This window comes from Tinamus guttatus, unplaced genomic scaffold (assembly GCF_059628265.1).
Source record: "Tinamus guttatus ecotype Peru unplaced genomic scaffold, ASM5962826v1 Tinamus_guttatus_pri_ptg000004l, whole genome shotgun sequence".
NCBI classification, from domain to species: Eukaryota; Metazoa; Chordata; class Aves; order Tinamiformes; family Tinamidae; genus Tinamus; species Tinamus guttatus.
In genome coordinates, this window is record NW_028288538.1 from 3,103,907 (window position 1) to 3,123,955 (window position 20,049).

Below are 20,049 nucleotides of genomic sequence, written 5' to 3' on the forward strand. Positions count from 1 at the left end.
TCTAATCTGACCATGTTCATTGGAAACACCAACACACACTTGCTTTTGGAAACTTCATCTCTAACTGGTGTTCCCCATATACTTATTTGTATGCAAAAGTAAATGACCTCATAGGTAGCGAATATCCCTCCTACAGGGCTCTGATAGTATCTACTTGTCAGTAAGGAGCACACTGTGTCTGTGAAGCAAGATATATTGCTGCCCAGTTCAGTAAATGGAGAAGACAGTGGGGAAAAAATCTGTTTTAGCCATGAGGGTTTGACTATAATGCTGTGGTTTTTATAATCATCAGATTTCTCTTTCTCAAGTTCTCTGTGCTTGAAGAAATTCAGATCTCTGGCATCTATGGATGATGTCCTTAGTATTTTAATGGGCAATTCACCAGAAAAACCTCTGTAGAATCTCAATGTTCTTTGAAGCATGTCTCATTTAAAACACATTCTATCTGTTGATCTTCTGTCTTTCACATTCCTCAGGAAATCTTTAGACTTTCTGATGTTCTCTCCAGCTCCTGGTCATGGGCATTTGGGGCACTTGGTAGTTTCTTGGTGATTTAGTAGCTGAGTAAAGAATGGCACCACTCTGAAGTGAGCAGAATTCAAGGCTGTCATTTATCAGAGACTTGTTCTTTATTTTTTGTTTTTGGTCATACTGCTGTAGTTACTTCACTTGCAGCCTGTTTGCACTGTTTCACCTTTCTCCAACCCTCTGCCTTTTAAAGGCAAATAAGCAGTTGCATATGCATTCAGGGAGATAGACATGGTGCTTCTAAATGAGTTTATGCATTTGTAAAGTCTTGTTGGCAAATTTCTGGCTATGCCAGCTTCTCTGCCTGTTACCTTTATGACCCTGGAGGGGTCACAAAATATAAAAAAAAAAGTCATTTGAAGGTTAATGAGGCAGCCATTAAACAGATTTTTTTATTCATGTTCCACAGTTCCACTACTGTCCTCGTTACAGGAAGGACTTGAATTGCAGAATTTAGCTGAGCAGAGTTAGGTATTTTTTTCCAGTTTGTGCGAGCCAGATGGAAGAGTGACTTTAGGAGGAGTTCTGAGTTATTCTTTTTTGGCTCTTTTTATTGAACAAAAAAACCCCTCCACCTTATTGTCATTTTTGGAGGTATTGTTTAATTCTACTAATGGAAACACTCTCCATAATGTGATAATGACTGAGGATTTCACAGGTCCCTAGACGAGCAGAGCGCACATGGAGTGCTTGCTTCAGCCAGTAGCTGAAAGTAAAGAGGAAATTTTATTCGCTGCTCCAGCCTGTGATTTCAGTACATTATCCTGTACTTAGTGATAAGGTCAGATTTGGCCTTGAATTTGAATTGCAGCTCCTGTAACGAGAGTTCTGTTCCAGCAAAATGCCTTAAAATATCCTGCTAACAAAACTGTAGTCTTTGTGATAACATTCATGGCATATGGAGGGGATTCTTAAGACATCTTTATTTCCTTGGAGTATCATTACAGTATCATTTATGTCAACTCTTTCTTTAAACTCTTTTTTTTAAAAACAAGAAAGTAGCAAAGCTGAAAAATGTTTCAGAAAGAGCCTGGTGACTAAATCCTTTCAAAGGAGAATAGTTTCAGCACCGTGACAGGGCTGTCTTACCTCACTGGAATGACTCGTCACCACATGAGAGGGAAGATCTCTCTTGGTGCCTTTAGAGCCTTTGGTCTCCCCTGAGATGTCCAGGAGAGGGGTGGGAGTTTCAGTACTAGGTTTGTGATAGGAAGGCTGCTTGCCTTCGGAAGAAGACTTGAGACCCACCACACATTTCATGACTTTCAGTAAAAGAGCCATGAGTTTAAAGTCTACTCTAAGTTGTGAGTCTGTGGTCACTGACTGAAGGTTTGCATACCCTTTTTGTTTCACCACAGAATTCTGGAGTAAACCTTTCACAAAAGGTCAGGAAATGTTGCAGCCTAGTGTCCTGGTACAAGGTATTTGGGTAGAAGGGCAGCATCTCTTGCATTTGTGTTTAGGCCGGTTAAAAGGATGGGCTAGGGAGGTTTTACAGCTGCAGGCCTGCCTACAGTAAATTGGACAGCTCTGTTCAGCTCTTCCTGCTGTCCTGTTTCAAGTTCTCCCATGAGCAGACAGAATGAGGGTATTCTGTCTGCTCAGTAGGGCTGGCAGGTTGTGCTGGCTGGCACACGAGAGCCCAGCTTCAGGGCATGGGGGGAACTCCTCCGGGAAGCGGCCTGAAACCGCCAGGCATCTTTTGGCCTAGAACATGGAGTGCAAGGAGCACAACTTGCTGGCGAGGCCCTGAGGAGAGATGCTTTTCTAGCAGTGGCCTCCTGCCATCTACTAATAGTTCAGCTATCTGTTGTCACAAGAAAAGCATCTGTTTGATTTACCAGCTTATATAACATGCTAAGTCCTTAAATAAACCTCTGTCAGATTGGCTCTGGGATCTCAGCATGCCCGTGCCAGCTCCATTAGGAGACTGTCATTAGTTGTCTTTGGAATGGCTGGAATGCCAAGGTGTCAAGACACAGAAAGGCTTTGGGGAAAAACAAAAGCTGGGGACCATGTGTGATCACTGCTTCTGATTTTTTTTTTTTCTTTCTTATGATTTTTTTTTAATACTTTGGTAATTGCTATCATAACTTTTCCACATTGAAGCATGGTTAGTTTTCAAGGTCATCTTAACAAGAGCTGGTTGCAGTTCTTGCTCCCTTCCTTCCAAGCCCTGACTTGTGGTTTTCTGGTTGTGTGAAGGACTTGCGCTCATCAGCCTAAGCACTGGGCCTTAAAGCCTTTCTCCTGTAAAGACTACTTTTTTTTTTATATTTTTTTTTTCTCCAAGAAAAAGGTATTTTCAGTGCTTCTCCATTATTCCCCCTGCTAAACTCTTAAACTCAAAATCCTACCTGTGACTTAAGAAGAAGGCTCCTAAAAGCTTGGTGATGACTAAGTGCTTACTGCAGTACACCCAAAACATTATTTCAGTTACAAAATACTTTTCCTTCCACACTTGTAAGTGTGTTCCCTTATGAGAGAATAACAAAGTCTTCTCACATTACGTGGTATTATTCAGACTGCAAGCTTTAAGGCTATTTTTTAATTCTGTTTCTATAAAAAATGCAGCATGTTTAGCTGAATCCAGTTCACCTAGCTCTTATCTGTCATATCCTGAGATCTGCTTTGTTCTTCCCTGCTTGTTTTTGTTTGTCTTTCTGTATGTTTAACTCTGCTTCTTTCTTGCCCTAGTTTTCTATTTCAGGAGAAAAAGAAAAAAATTGAAGGGCTGAGAATTTGTGAATTTGTGGGTATGTGTGATCCAGCTTATGTCTTTGGACTCAGCCCAGTGTCACATGTCAGTGTCCCCACATGTTCCCTCCTCCTGTTTTTGATGATGTTATTGCATCACTGTATCTGCTGCATTTTATTACGGTTGTCTAGTGAAAATGCTGGTTCACCTTCAATCCAGTTACTGAGGAAGTCTGACCTCACAGAAATGAGGCAGTTTTATGTAATGCAGCAGTTTCTTTGCATGTTAAATCTTAATTTGTTACATCGGACAGCAGTATGCGGAGCTGATCAGCATAATTGCATGTGATCTTGAGTAGCAGTCAGTGCTATCATGGTGTAAATGGCACAGCAGTTAAAAACCTCGACACCCAGAACACGTGGGTCATGCAGTGCTGCTTTTCCTAGCCTCAAGTCTGAGGGCACAGGATACACCTCACTTCTGTTCTGTTTTTCTTTCTAGGACAGATTTCTGCGTACACAAAGATGAGCCTTGTGACACCGTGGGTAAGTCAAAGAAGGAGGGGAAGAGTATTTTCATAGCCAGCTCTGTGCCAAGAGGAGTTTCCTGGGCAATCATTCATTCCTTGGTTTGTTCTAATGTGCTTTTGCTATTCTGATTGCCTCTACCATGCAAATGTGGATTGGTTGAACAGGATATGAACTATAAATAAGTCATGAAATAACAACAACTTTTAAGCACTGGAAATCTCTGAGGTCAGAAAGTAATCTTAAGCATTTGTACTTTGGGGGAGCATATGCAGAGTTCAGTAAATGGAGACCAAAACATTGTCTTTTGGGTGGCAGTATAATGTTCCTTTCAGTTGTCTCTCACCTAAGACAAGACTCTGATAACTAATGAAATGTATTGTAAGAACATGTGTAGCATTCCCAGGTCAAGCAGGTACTTGGACCTGGAGAAAAACACCTCCTTGTAAGAAACCCAACTTGAAATAAATCTTCTTTTCCACCTTCTACTTCCTAACTGCCTCTAATGATTTCCAAGTGCAGTCACTTACATTCCATAGGGTAAATATCTTATTTATATTTTTACCTAGGTAGTTATAGGTTCCACTGCATTGTTTCTCCTGTATTTAATTACCATGATAGCAGTAGTATTTGGAGGCAAAATTCAGCATCCTCTCCACAATTATCGTATGATTATTTACAGCCTCTTTTCATATATGCCGTAGAAGTTTGATTTCAGAACACACATCCTTCCTTCTCAGTGGTGTGGAGACTAATCCATGAGAAGAAACAGGAGAAGGTATTGGTGATTCATCAGTAAAGAAAAAATACAGTTGTTAGTCACCTGCTGAGTATTCCATTTCTCTCAGGGGTGTTAGACCAGAAGTAAATTTGGCCCTGTTGTATCGTTTCTGTGTGTGCCATAGTAGAGGAATAATAAATGAAGGAGTATATTCTTGTGACATGCCATCCATTTGAGAAAGTGTTTTTTGTTAGTAATACTAAATGCTAAATAGTTAAACTGCTAATATTTCTGCAGTTTTCCTCCTTTTTTGAAACAGGGAAAAATAGGTGTTAGGCACACAGAAATAGTCAGTTTTTAATGGTTACTGTTTTACAGCCTGTGTGTATATGTAAACACATACATATCTGTGTGTGTATATTGGAAATAGGAATAAAGCTTAATTGGTAGCTTAATCGTTGGGCTTAATATGAATGCAGTGATTGAAGCAGGTTGATGCCCACAAGCTTCTGAAGTTCTGTGTTGATACTGCAGCTGTTTCTACTGTTTCCAGCTTCCTGTTTCTCACTGGCTCCCACAGTCACCTACAAATCTGGAGGTTTCCTGTGGAAGCAAGAAGTTAGTCAAAAGGCTGACATTGCATTTGTTCTTGAAAGTGATTTTTAGATTGCAGCATTTTTCAAAGCTCTTTTTGTTCACCTCACTTTCATTCCCTGCCTGACAGTTCCCTATTAAAAAGGAAAAGCGTGATCTCACCAGGTGCATGTGCATTTATGTACCCTCTTGTGAATGATGTTGGCCATTGCTGCGTGGTGAGCTGCCATCCTGTAAAGGAAGAAACATCTTCCTGGTGAGCTGGGACTCGACTAAACTAGGAGACTGAGGCTGCTGCTCTATACAAGCTGGGGAATCTGGACTCTAGACTGATTTCTATTCCTGGCTCTGGCATAGACTCATTGTGTGACATTTGGCAAGTCACTTAAATTCTGAATGCCTCTGTCTACCTCTATGAAATGGGGATTTTGAGTGCAAAGCTACAGGAGATTGTATGGCTTAAGTAGTTCTCATATAAAGGAGTGTGATGTCCTTGAGCCTTGCAATGTAAGTCCAGAAACTAATGTTGTTTAGTCACATTTAAAAGAATATAAAGAATCCATTAGATTGTACTTACTGAAAGAAGCACTACAGATAAGGGCTTTTTCGGTAACAGTACTTTGATTTTCTTTTGAGAAATAGGCAAGCAAGATTTCCCCCAGTGGAAGTATTGAGCCCCAGCTGTTGCTTGGAAGTTGGATTATGAAATTTGAATGGTTTGTAAGAGGTGCTCACTTCTGCTCAGAAAGATCCATATTGAAAAACCTATCTGGAATCTCTGCCCGCCATGCAGACACAGAGAGAAAACAGCAGCAGGAGGTTTGTATTTGTGTTCTGGCAGGGGCCCCTCGCTGAAACCAGTTGCTCTGGGGACTTCGTTCAAGTTTTCTTGGCCTAGCTGCCAAGGTAGTGTGGAAGGTTACATAATGGCTGAAACAAGCTCAAAAATGTGAAAATATGTAGATAAGACTTTTTGGGGTGATACCTTGCTGACTGTGTTGGAGAATAGAACCATATTTATTTAAGAAATAGTTTGTGGATACTCATTGTCCTACTTGGTTGTGTAAGTTAGCCCTAAAAGCAAATGAATTCAAAAAGGAGGGGTAGAAAAAGCAAGCCATATGCCTGCATGCCACACACTTGCACCAGTCGTGTTTCAGCAGCCATGGTCCTAGGACCTCCAGTACCCTGTGCAGCTTGAGCACAGAAAGTTTCTTTTTGCAGTGCAGCCTTGAGGCCCTCGCAGCAGTCGGAGGGTTTGCAGTCTGCTGCCGCTCTCGGCCTCATCTCTCGTGATGCGACTTGAACCAGGTCTGCCGTTTCCTGCAAAGAAATCTTTGTTCCAATTGAGCTGCCTCTAAGCCGGCCAAATTGAGAGTTTAATGTCTAGCTATTAATATCAGGCTGCAGCTTGGAGCCTTGCGCGTTGTCAGAATCCAACCTTCCTGTGACATAAGCAGATTGAGAATGCCCCTTTCGTTCAGTATTTCCACTGCTAGTGCCAAATAAGCAGCTTTACGGTTAGTTAGGAATGATCCTGCATATTTCAAGGCAAAGCTTGGCCTTGATTCCTCAGTGTACATGTTACCCCAGATCCAGGCTGAAGCTTCCCTGGATTCAGCTAATAATAAAAGTAGGGGCAGTGTGGAATTGGGAAATGGAAAATGAGAATGTGTCTTAAATATCCTCAAATTGCCCTGGTTAAAAATGTCTTTACCTCTGCTGCAGTCACATGTGCTTTCTTTGTGGCTTGATGTTGGGGAAAAAGCAGGCTATCGTGTATATGCTGCAAATGGGCAGGTTCCCAGTAAAGGAATAGCTGCTTGGAGAAAACTGAGCAGCAGAAGCAGCAGAGGTGATGGAGAAACAGCTTTCCAGAGTGTCTCCACAGTTGAACCAACGTTCTGTGAAAAAAAAAATTCCCATCTCCTGGCTGGCTTTAATTGACAGTCCCAAAGATACCTTGTTGAGAGGGTCCTGAAGATCACAAATCCTTCTAGAATGTGTCTCTTTCTTGCATCTTCCAGATGCTGATATGTCACTGGAGAAAACAGGACTCTGATTTTGGCTTTACTCCCACACTGACTGTGCAGGTGACATCCTGCTCTTCTATCATTTCCTCCTTTCAGAAGAACACAGAGCGATGGGTGAAAAGTCCCGTTGGAGGGAGATGCAGAGCCTGGTGCTGTTATCTGATTTCCCTCCCTCGATGGCTTCACCCTGGTTTCTTCTTACGAGTTTACACTAGCAACCACTTTGGGAATATGCCCACATTGTGCAAATGAGATGCTTGCTGTATGTGTCCAAGCAGATTTGATTGTTCCATATTCTGTGCAAACACCCTGAACAACTAGACTGTGTTTTTTTATTTATTTTTTATTTTTTTTATTACCTTTTCCTTGCTGGTGCAGTTGGGTTGTCTCCTGTCCTCCACAAGGTACAGTTAACAGTGTTGCCTCTGCTATGTACTGTTCATTTAAATCTTCCTTCCTAGGTAATATTGATTCCAGTCTCCTAATATTGTCACAGCAGAGAATTAATCCCAAAGGAAAGGGGAAAGACTAGTTAGTTGGTGTGATGCGAGTGGAAAAGAAAAGGAATTCTCACATTAAAAACATTTTTCCATAGTGGTTCATGTTGAATGTTTCTGTATATTCCAGGGCGGGTTTTAATTTGAAGCCAGAATAAACAGAAATACCTGCTGCTTAGAACAATTCATTAGAGAAACAGTGCCTGGCTTTAGTCTTGCTGGGACTGTCCTTGGGACCAAAATCCAAAACAGCTCAGTGCATTAAAATGAACATACTGTAGGTTAAGATGTCCCCTTAAAGGGACGCTGTCAGGTTGATTGGTGTTGGTGAGGGAAGGGGATCTCCCAGAATTGCAGTATTTTTCTGTTGGTCGTGGCCGTGCCGGGCGATGGGGAGTCCTGCTGCTGCCTTCCTGAAGCCGATGGAGGCCGTGGTGAGGGCCCCACGGGCACGTCCATGACCAGCGTCTCGCAGGCACCTCCTCCCCGCAGCCCTTCCAGGTTCTGGTCACCAAGTAGCAATCCCTCCTCTTCCCAATTTCCAATGGAAATCCTGTGCGCCAAGTGCGTGTAATACAAGATTGCATGAGCTTTAATAAAGCACTGGATGAGCACAGCCACTCCAGTCATCCCAAATTCCCTTGCTGTTCCTTGCATCAGTGCTCTGCTCCTTCTTGTGCTGACCACTTGGTGCTGGGACTTGCCTTCAGCAGGGCTGGTTCATGTGTGCCCAGGCTCAGGGCTGGGGGCCTGAGGAAAACCGTGGTTTCATCAGGCTTGGGGTTCTGTTACTGACTGCGGTGGGGTCAGGATTCCTATCCAGCTCTCAGGTAGCACAGCCCAGTTCTGGGTATCTCTCTCGAGCTGCCTGAGTTTGTTTCCTGGAGAGATTCTCATGCTTTGGGTACCTTTCACATCTTTGGATACCCTTGACACCCTGAGGATGGTGCTTTGCACTTTCTGGAAGTGACTTGATTTCTTCCTTTTTTGGGGCATTCAGAATCACTGCCAGGTTTTGAAAACCTTCACCAAAAACACTAGTATGTGAGAACTAGAAAGGAAAACCCACCAGTAACAACAGTGAGGCCGACCAGTCTGCTTTAGCAAAGAGAAGTAAAATGGAAAGGACTAGAAAGGCTGTATGTCCATATGCACTACACCTATTTTCCATCCAGTCTGAAAATAATACAAAAAAGGTATCTGATTAAGTGCTGATATTTTATAAAGACTTATTTTTTCTTTACTGTTGCACTTGAATTTCGTTTGCCTTTGGGTTGTATTGCAGCTCAGTAGTCTCACTTTGATTTATCTTTTTCCATCTACCAAGGGCAGTTGTGGATTTTCAGCTCTTGGTTTCTCCTCAGGTGTGAAAAAATACTGTCTTTCTGGAAGAGATGCCATAGCGAAGTGCAAGTTACTGTGTTTAGCTCTTAGGTTATATGGTACCATTTTGAGGCTCTTTTCTATAAAAGAGGTGATTGATCAGTCCTGCTCTGTACCTGGCCTGCCTTTCCTTCACCATCAAGCTTTTACTGGTAATTAATGTTTGTAGATATTTAAGCTGACTCATTGAGATGTGTATGTAGTATCTGCTAGCCATGAGGTGGCACGTCCAAAATCTTCTTGTCAGCATTACCACATGTACTTGTTTCTTAGCGTATTTTTCTTTATTCTAAATCACACTTTTGTTACTTCAAACTGTTCTGTCAGGTTTTAGTCCATATCTTTTGTCTTTCTTCTTGCGATTCCCCCAAAGTTGGTGCAGGACATTGGATCTTATCTCAGTTGAAAGCGTAGCCTCCCCTCAGGGTTGCAGGAATGGGTCATGGTAACGTGCTCTGATAAATACAAGAGAACAACCGTCTAAAATGCCATGGACAGAAATCACAGTATTCCTTTACCAGGCAAAATACAAGTAAATGACCCTCAGTCTGTCAGAACTCACATTGTGCAGGGTGGATCCTAAATGCTGCTTGACTGGGAATGCTTTGGAAACTCACTTGCTAAGTAGTGTGTTATGGCGCTTTCCCATTAGGTATTCCTTTATATTGCCTTTATAAAAAGGGTCACATCAGGGGGGCAGACATTTGCTATGACTCTGTTGCTGCTTATTCTGATACTCTTGATTTTCTTCCTTTAATTTCAGCTCAGTGTCATAACTTAGTGTTAAATCACTGTTCAGTTTGACTGGTACAAGTGCAAACGTGTACTGCATTCCACTTCAGGGCCACTTATGTGTGTGTGATGTTACCCAGACATGTATATTGTAAAGCACCTGGGAATTTTAGTCTCTTAGCTTAAAGGCTGTATATCTCTGTAAGATGTTTCCTCCCCACCTGCAGTTCCCCCTTGCTTTTTCACTTGGGGTTGTACACGTGCAGTCATTGTGAGCAGAAGTGCTTTTTGTTACTGTTTTCATTAACTATCCCGTTACACCTAACAGTTCCCATTGAATTTATCTCATAGTATCCCTCTGAATGAGCACAATCGTTTTTCCTATTAGCATGGAACAAAGAGAAACCAAACACCACCTTTTTCTGCTTCTTTTGTGCAACATGTAGTTTGTATGTTTTTGGTCCATGTAGTGCACGACACTACAACTTGTGAATTAGTTTTAGCTGCCAGATAATATTCTGCCTGGATTGTTTTTAAATTAGAGCTGATTTATAGGACTCCGTCTAGGAACCAGCATTTTGCTGATGGGCAAATTCTATTTGATCACAATTTAAAGAGATCTCTGCTGTTTATCTCCGAAAGTAGTCCTTGTGTTTGCAAACAGACAAGCTGAAAGCAGGAGCTTAGCTGATGTCCAGGTAAGGGCCCACTGCCAAAAATGTCAAGAAAAGTTCTGGAATTACTTTCTCCTATGTGTGCAAAGCTGAGAAGTCACTGAGGCAGCATTTTATTTGTAAAAAGGCTTTCTTGATGTGGGTTTAAAATAATAGCACTTTTCCTCATTCAAAGCACTCTATTGAAGAGGTTGGAATTGTTATCCACATCTTAGAGATGGGGCAAGTGGAGCTGGGAGAGGGGAAGGGACACGGCAGGGGCAGTGCTGGCCCTCGGACCCGCAGCTCTCGAGTCCGGGTCAAGGTGTCCCGGCTGCGGACGATGCTGCTCAGCTGCAGCCTTTGCAGTGGGGGCAGTGCAATAATGAACGACCCTCCTGCAGCCCAGAGGTTTGGGTTTTTTCATTCCCTGTGCCTTTATTCTAACAGTATTTGCTTCTTCTGGCAGGGTCAGTCTGCTACAGGCTGCAGCCAGATACTGTTGAAGAGAGCTGTTGCATTTTTGTTCGAGAAGTCTCTGAGGTTTTTCTTCTCCTATCAGCCATAAATGGCTTTTATCCAGTTGACTGCTTTATAGTGCCTTTATCCTCTGCTGGCTTGAAAACATTTCGGGTATCTGCTGTTGTTTTCTAGAGCCTGTAGCTAGAAAACCTCTCTGTGTAAAACCATCTGTACATAGCTGTGCAATAGGCTGCAGCTCTGTGGAGTAATAAGGCATGGTTGCATTCATTGAAACATTGGCTCCACTGGGTAATCAAATAGAAGCATTCCAGTTGCACCCAGGGTATGTATGAGTAAGAAGGAAATGAAGCACACTTGCCTACTGTGTGCTTAACTTTCTTTTTCTTGCAGCTGCCAAGACTAAATGCAATTTTGAGAGTAAATTTTAAATAGTGCAAAAATGAGATCTTGCTACTGATAAATAAAACAACACTGAGAAGTGTGCTTAAAATAAAAGTGAAATTTAGTTTGGTGGTAAAATTACTCCAGAGAAGGAGGCTTGCATGGACTGATTTTCATTTCGTTAACTATGTGGTATCATGACTAGCATAACACCGTGCCTATTTTGGAGGTTTTCTAACCCCAGGAAAATACTCAGGTGAAGTCAAAATCAGGGTTTTAATTTTTGCGCGTCCTAGGGAAGGAGGTGATGGCATTAATGATTAGCAGTGATTCTATGCAGTGAAAGATTCAGATTTTTAGGGGGGTTGGACTAGGTGATTTCTAGAGGTCCCTTCCAGCCTTAACGATTCTGTGATTCTCTGATTCTGTGTTTGGGCTTTTTAGCATATTTGCATGTGTTTCTAGCTTTGGAAATGGCAACCATCTAATTTAACAATAGATGTACACAATATAGCACTTAAGACTCTCTGAGCCACTAATGACTATTTTTTTTTCTTTCCTATGTTTTTTTCTTTCCTCAGATATTATTTATTTGGAAGAGATGTAATGTTTTGCCCTGGGATGGTAGTTTAGGGAGATATGAATCATTTTGTCTTATTCTTTTTTTGGTTTTGCTTCCTGGGTAGATTAATGCAGAAATATTTGAATATATTTATGCATGTTTTTATGTTTCTGTGCCCCTTTAGGTAGATGTATAGAATTTTTGATAAATGATTGAACTGCCTTCAAATGTATGCTTGGAGGAGGAGGAGGGGTCACTGTCTTTAAATGCCTTGCAGAATACTTGAAATTTGATACCTAAATTTGACCAGATTCTTCTTCTAAAGGACAAGGGGTTTTCCTTATCAAGTTCCTGCCAAGTTAGGTAGAAAGGTGACAATAGACATAAGTGATATTTTTGCTTAAGTCTCTATTTGGTATATACATATAAACTGTCAATTTAAGTCACTGGAATTTTTTTTCAGTATAGAAGTTCTCTTATTCACTTCTGGTACTGGATCCTGTCATACAGAAGTACATATATGAGAGAGGGAAAGAAAAAGAAATCCAACTTGGTATCTTTCTCTTGCCGTGTTTAGTTTGGAATTTCCCTGGCATTTCTACTTCAGCTTGTGGTCATCAGTCATCAGCAGGTTCAAAATATTTGTTGATTTTGTGTAGCTAGTGTCACACATTTTTATGTAGCAATTCTGACTGATGTGTTTGCATTAAGGCTCTGGCACTTACTAGGCTGCTGGGTACACATTAATGTTCTGCTGAGCGTCCGTTCGTTGGTTTTCGTGTCATCCGTCAAACCCTAGCGCATGTAGTAGTATTTGTGCTGTAGTAAGCAAATGGAGTAAACACTGGAGCTCTTTGTAAGAAAACAGAGGCCACTAAAAAATAGGAAGCTCTGCATGGATTCTGTATTTATAGGCTCATTTTGAAGTATCAGTTTGACTTTCCTATCAGTGAGATCAGATTCGGGGCTCTTGAGGTGAGGGAGAGCTCGGAGACTGCTGAGTTTTCCTCTGGAATGCAGGCTGGGTATGGGCTTCCTTCAGCGAATGGCGGCTGCTGTTCCCCAGCGAGGTGGGCTCCGAGTCTCTGCGATCGGCCAGTTGCTTGTAGCTTCCTTTCAGAAATTCATTTGCCTTGCAAGGGTGCAATAACCTGTTTACTTCGGTTTCACATCCATTCCTCCTGGTGTCTGTCTTCCTCCTTTGGTGTTTTGCCATCTATCCCGCATTTCTTTCCACGTGTTTATCTGTCTCATTCGGATCTTCCCGGTTTCCCTCCTTCCTCCGCAGAACAACTAGGGTAAGTGACATTTAGCACGGCCGCTTTGGGCGCCTGCTCTCTGTGATGCTCCTGGAACTGGGAAGCGGGAAGTGCCGCAGGGAAGGCTGTGGTGCTCCTGGCTCAGGGCAAGGGCCCTGGGTACGAGAGCATTTAGGCCTTGCCATGATGGGCCCCAGCACCTGATGCTGTGTTTGTTGCCATGCAGCAGTGTATTTGCTGTGATGGTTAATTTCCTTGGGTTTTTCTTATCTAAATGACTGATTTAAGAGTAGCAATCCTCTTTTCACTTTGGTATAGGAGGGAACCAGATACGTTCAGCAGTAATGACAACTTGACACATTTACACATTCTTCTGCCCTTTCTGATCTTCTGCCATTCCGATCTTTTTTATTAAGTAGGTGTGATGCTGTTTGTAGCTATGTGAAGCACCATGAGGGGCAAATCAGAATGAACAGCTCTGTTTGGGAACCTTCAGGAGGGTCCTTCAGGGGGAGACTGGTTTCAGCCTAATATTTTTATTAGACTTTCAGAAGTTCTGTGAAAAACAGAAACAGAGGACAGGGTAAAGATTCCCTTGATGCCTTCACCAAAGGAAGGATTTCATGATCCACGTGTCCATCAGAACCACTGCTCCCAGGTGGAAATGCAGATGCGTAGGAAATCCTCAGTTTTGTATTTTTTTTTTTTTAATTTCTTGTCACCTCCTCTTGCCTCATACAGTCACCCTGTGCCAGAACAAACATGCCAGCTGTGCTGTGCATGGGGAGAGGAACAGAGCCATGGCTGCCTGAGGGGCCTTTTCCTGCCCACCAGCATGGAAGGGGCGTTTTTGATTTTTAGTCGTGGCCCTAGAGGCAGCAGCTGGTGCTGTGGTGGTAGGAACAGCCTTGGTGCTGTTCACACCATGGTGTGAGCTCCTCAGCCCCAGCTCTGACTTCAGCTGAATGACTCAGCCCTATTAATGTTATCAGGGACTGAGTTTAAACCCCAGATTTGTCAGTTTTCTCAGCTCAGGCAGGCTGTGAGGTTAAATCAGCACTCAGTAAGGAAATGAAACAGAAGGACTGAACCAGGAATTGCTAAATAAGTTTATCAGTGTGTGTTGGCTGGCAGCTTGACAAGATGAAGCCAGGAGCCTAGACGGCCCGGCAAGTCAGGATGTAGGAACTGCAATTGAGAAGTATCACAGAAGCAATTTGGAAAAGCATCTGCTCAAAGTTTGATTACTGTGAATCATCCTGTTCTGCTGGCCTGCTCTGTTAGTCGCCTGAGCTGCTCTTATTGTGCCAAGAGAACAGCTTGACACGCATGCAGTGCCTAAAAATAAAAATACACTTTAAATATTAGCATGTTTCAAAAGCATAGATCTGCTCACTACTTGAGTGATAATTGTTTAGTTGTTCTTCAAAATGACGGAAGTGGTTGGAGAGCTGTAGAAGATTCATTAGTGACACAGGTGTTAGACTATCTCGTAAAAACCTGCCCAGTCAGCAGGTGATACCAAAATTCTGCAGACACTGAAATACTGTTCAGGATACATTGCTGTATGTTTAACACAGAGCAAGGCGTGTTGCAGCACTGGTCCTTGCTCATGAGCTCCCCTCTGACCAGTGCCATGAGCTGGGATAGTTCCATGGCGTGGTAAAGCTTCTGAAGCAGTTAGAAGCCCTTTTTGATTTATTTGAGTAGCTCCATCAATTTCTTAGTGTTTGCAATTATGAGAAAAAAGAACTGGAACCGAGTGTTGGACTCTGACTGTTAGCACTTAAAGCAGATGCTGTTTGGAATAGAGGCTCCAAGTATTTTTTTTTTTTTTTTTCTGATTTGTCGCCGAGTCTGACCTTGTCCTTTCATTTTACAAGGGAGATATGGAGGAATGAGAGGGCTCCAGGATCCCTGCTGCGGCGCTCCATGTTCTTTCTTTAGCAGTCTCATTAAAAGCTCTGATTTGATCTGCCTTCCCCTGCGTTCTGTCTGAACCCAGGCCCTTTAATGAAGCAGATGGCCTTGATGGGTTGCAGGGACGAACTGACAAATTCAAACCTGGCTGAGCTGAGCTCACCTGAAAGAGCAACGTGGAAATAGCCTCCAAGCTGATTTCAGATCCTTACGCAGTCTGCAAAGCTGCAGCTATTGCAGGCAGTGCCAGGGCTGTTTTCCTCTTTCTTGGAGGAGCGTGATGTTCAGATGACAACTCCCTGGGAACAGCTTGAGTGTAAATGGCCCAACATGGATAGACATGTGGCAGAGGGGTTCCCATGGGACACAGTAGCTCTCAAGCCCTTGTGGATTGTGGAGTTGCTGTTCTTTTCTCTTGGTGAGTCTTTATTTCCTGAAAGATGCAGCTGAGGAAGTGATTGAAGCAGGTCTTGAGTTCAGGTTTATTTCACCAAATAGTCTAGGTCAAAAGGAAAATACTAAAATGGTTAAATTATGGGGTTTGGGTTTTAGTAACATCTAAGCCTGAAGGCTGGTTAGAACTTGGGCAGGTGGAGTTCTCTCTCCTTGTCAGACGGTCCAGCATGTGAGAGATTTGGACTCAGTGTCATCCTGCTTTTGTACCAGACTGAAAAGGCAGTTGGTCATACGAGTCACAAATGTAGTGCTGCATCTGCTTGTTGCCTTGTCTTCTGCTTATTGTCCAGCTTAGGGAAGTGAAAATGGTACTTAATTCTGCAACAGGCTGTAGCAAGGACTAGCAGCTGCATCTTTGCAGTGTAGTCTGCATGCACTTAACAAAATGAGACCAAAAGAAAACACTTAAATTCAAATCCCTTCCGAGTCCTGAGCGAGGGTGAGTCTCAACAGCCTGATTCCACATCCCGGAGTGCAGTTTCCTGCCTGCGTTCTTTCAGAAGTACCAAATCTCTTTTGTTTTCTGCAGGATCCGGTTCCTTTTTGGTGTCAGCTGGCCCTGCACAGAGCCTTGCGAGACCTTGTCCTCACCGCCCGGCTCTGCAGCCCCTGCCTCGTGCACTCGCTAGCTGCTCTGCCCCGATGTCCATTTGTTCTGTTCTTCCCCAGTCCCAACAACTGTCCCTCCCTTCTGCCATCTCCATGCCTACACTGAGGCCTCCCACGCTGACCATCCCCGTGTCCTTGCCAGGCCTGTTGCAGTCCAGCTCCTGCCTTTCCTCAAGTGAACCCGCGATGCCAGAAACATAAGTCCAGGGGCTGTGGTTCCATTTCCCTCCAGCATTAAGGGAATGTAGAGGCTCTCTGAGGGCTCACATTCCCATCTGATCTTACCTCCTGCCCTCTGCGACCCCGGCCTCCCACAGAAATGACTCCCTGCTGCTTACAAGATCAAAGTCATGTTTCTAGAGGGCTTCTGGAAGACCCTTATTATCTCCATTTGTTACATTGCTGTCCTTGTTTTCTCTCATCCCCTGATCTTTTTCCAGCTGTCTTTCTCCCTTGTTCACTAAATCTGAATTATAGCAGGCTTCTGTGTACTGTCCAGCACTTGTCTAGTAATCGATCATCCCTCCCCAGCTAGAGCTCTTCTCTCAAACCCACCTAGCTCGTTCTTCCCTGGCTTTGCTGTTACTTACCAGGAATACAGCTGCTGTAATACATCTTACTTGGGGTAATTAAGCACATGTCTTTCCACGTGTGAGCACGAGCGTGCAAACTTTCAGCACTGCCTAAGATGTTCATGAACAGATGGTGAATTAACTGCTTGGGTTAGGGAATCTGCTTTTGCAAATGTTGGTTTGACTTGGACTAAATATCCCAAACGCTGTATTTAACTATAGCAACAGGAATGGAGAGCAGAAGTTTGTTTTTGCCTGTTGGCGGGTGCCTCCGTGGCTGGGAGTGTGCAGGAGAAGCCCTGTGGAATGTGGATGTTAGCATATCAAAGCAGAGTCAACAGGGAGATGATACCCTCCTTCCTGTGGCCCCAGTTAATTCTCTAATTAAGGAGCTCCTGCTGTCATGCTGGATGGAGAGGATTTATTAACGAGCTGTCCTCTAGGGTAGCACTGGTTTGCCAAAAGGGAGGAGTCACCTTAACGTGATAGGGGATGTCGGGCTGAACAAAGAGCAGATGCCAAATAAACAGGATATTTCTTTTTATCTCCTTCCTTGCTGAGCTCTTAGATCCTCGTGCCTTATCATAAAAGCATAGAAAATTCATCCTGGAAAGGGCTTCAATGGTCATTTAGTGCACCTCTTGCTCCAAGGCAAGATCAGTGGTACTTGTTCCTGTGCGATCTCTCTCCTATTAGGCTAATTAGTGTACTTATTTTCAATTTTTCCTGGATTGCTGTGGACATTACGCCTCTCCTCAGCTGCAGTCAGCGTGGTGAGTCTGTAATAGCAAGTCCTTGCTGAATGGCACTGGAAAGGTGTGTGGCTTTCAGAGATGCCCGTGTGAAATCTCTGCGAGTCTTCAAAGGTTTTCAGCTGTGTGTTGGCATAATGCAGTGTTAATAATCTGCCTGGCATGTTTTTACAGGCTTTGGTTAAAGCCCATCCTAGGCTGAAAAGGTGTTAGGACATCTGTCAGCTCTCTTCATCTCAATGTGTTTGCTGTGTGGAGCCACCTGGTACTGACCGGGGACAGGCTGGGCCCTTCTGCCATGTTCCCAAAGGATTCCTCCACCCCAGCATTCGCATTTCATCCATCTTTTCTTTGATGCTTGCAGAGGGAGGATATCTGTGACATGGGATTCTGTGAGAAAGGGAGTGTGGGATTTAATGCAGAAGAGGGCAGAGAATAAAGACACATAGGGAAGAGATGGGGGCCAGGGATAGTGAACTGACTTTTGAGTGCAGTTTGTGTGCTTTGGTAAATCTAGAGCCGTTCCCAAGTTCAGAGTCTGACTTTAGGTCTGCTCTCTTCAGATACGCTTGGTGGAGGACATTCCTCCTTGAAGTTGTAAGAGGAGCTGAGTTCTATGATATATCGGGGTTTTCAACTGCCTGGGCAGCCCCTTGAATGCTGCGAGAGCCTGCTGAAATCAGTGGATTAGCACAGTGTAAATCCAGTGCAAGTACCATTAGAATCAGTCTTTTGACATCTTGAGGAATGTCTGTGGGTGGGCAAATAAGCCAAGGAGAGATAAACGACCCGTGCTTTAAACTGACAAAACCGCAGGAGGGTTCCCAGGGCACACAAAGCCCTGCAGAAACAGAGAAAGCTAAAACAGAAACCAGCTATGCTGGGGAAGGCGTTCCACGGGTCACATTAATTGCCATCCTGCAGGGTAACCGAAGAGAACAAGATGATGGTGAAAGCCCTCTTTTAAGCACTAATACTTTACTGAATCTCTTTTTTTTATCTGAAAGGTGTAGAGTAAGGCAGCTTGCATGGACCAACCCAGGCCAGATGTCAACTAATCCGCTTGAAAGCTGGTGAAACGCATTCCGGCACACAGTATTCCCAGTCCTAGCAAGTATCCCCTATAGAAGCTGTTGTGCATTTTATTCCCTTTTGCTCCTAGGACTCTGTTCTGGGTCCTAGCAGCATTATCTTCATTACCTGCTCTCCAGACTAGAAGTATCGGCCTTCTGCCCACAGCTGGTTATTGTGAGTATCAGTGAGGGGTTTTATTTGTTAATTTTCTAGAGTACGTGTAATGAAAATCACAAGATGGAGAGAGTAACTCCCCTTTTGTTTCAGCTATTTATTTATTTTCCTTGCTGGGCTTTTGGGATTCTGGCAGCAGTTATGCGTACTGGAAGTGGCAGTGTTTTCAGAGTTAGAAGAAAAGAGATTTTATTGGGCACTACAAGACAGCAGTCAGTCCCACAGGGAAGATGTCCAGCCACAGAGTACACTCAGTTCTGGGAGAGTATACGGAATCTCTGCAATTCATGCTGATTTTGCAGTAAGGAGCTGAGTGCTTTTAGTGGTCATGTAGAAATTTGGCTAAGGTAATTTCCCCAGAGTCAGAGGGGTCAGGTTCTGTGGTGCTGGGCGTTTGCAACAAGTTTACTAGATGCAAAAGAGTCAGAATCTGAGGTGTAATCTCAAAAATGATAGTGACCGTTTGTGTCACCTTACCTGTTATTTGAGTGATGAGTCTCAGTTCGTCTTTCTGTAAAGCTGATGCAGGATGTGGTAGCCTCTCAATGAGGTGTCCTGTAGGCCAGTGTGGAAATCTTGTGTTAAAACATTTTGCGATGCAGGAAAACGGTGCGTGACAAAGAGAGGAGTGAAGCTTATGTGGCTTTAGCTGGGAATTTCCTCCCTTGGGATTCCCTGCAGTCCAGATCATCGTCTCCCTACCAGCACTCATGACTGCGCTTGCAGAGCAGCACTGACAGCCCTCAGAAAGCTGATACTGGAAACTCTATAGTTCCTCCAGGCCCCTTTGCCAGCTAAAAGAAAGGAGGTCACATACATAGTACACCTGCCTGGATATACACGGACTTAAACTCGCAGAGTTGTGAGCCCTCCTCTTGGGGGCTTTGACTTTGTCTTTCCCCATATCTGAGTCCCTGCCCAGTCCTGCAGAGAGGGTTGTGTTGAACCAGGCCCATTTTGTTGTGGTTTCTTGATAGGGTTCAGCCACCTCCCACTCTGGAGGGAATATAAACCCCCAGCCAGGAGTGGATTTTTGCTGCCCAGCAAAGTCAAATTCATTGAGCTGATTCTCCATCCTATTTATCTCTTGTTTATCATCCAGAGATTAAGACAGACACTGGGCCATATTTTCCATACTTCGAATAAGTACAAACAGAGGAAAAATGGTATCTGTATTGTCAGTGTAGAGTTTTTTTATTTATTTTTTCCCCTCAGGCACATGGAAAATAAGTTTATTTTATCCTTCACCTTTTCTTTAAGGGTAAACGTGTGCTTACGCAGAGGCCTATTTGAAATAGGCTGTGGCTGACTTTGCAGTGCCCAGGAGCTGGTTGCATCAGATGGTCCACGGCGTGAGAAATCTTTTCTCCTTCCTATTCCTTGAATAGGTCAAAATATTGTGACTTGCTGTGGCTACAGATTTTGGCAGAATTGTTTCTTG

General features: G+C 43.5%; 1 protein-coding gene across 1 annotated transcript in view; it reads left to right on the plus strand.

Annotated features, from left to right (window-relative positions):
- The window catches only part of ADAMTS17 (ADAM metallopeptidase with thrombospondin type 1 motif 17), a 166,718-nt gene that overhangs the window by 34,639 nt on the left and 112,030 nt on the right, over positions 1 to 20,049 (plus strand). The window contains exon 6 of the mRNA XM_088527984.1: positions 3,728 to 3,771. Coding sequence (XP_088384110.1) covers positions 3,728 to 3,771 — 44 coding nt within the window. The remainder of the gene's footprint in view (positions 1 to 3,727; positions 3,772 to 20,049) is intronic.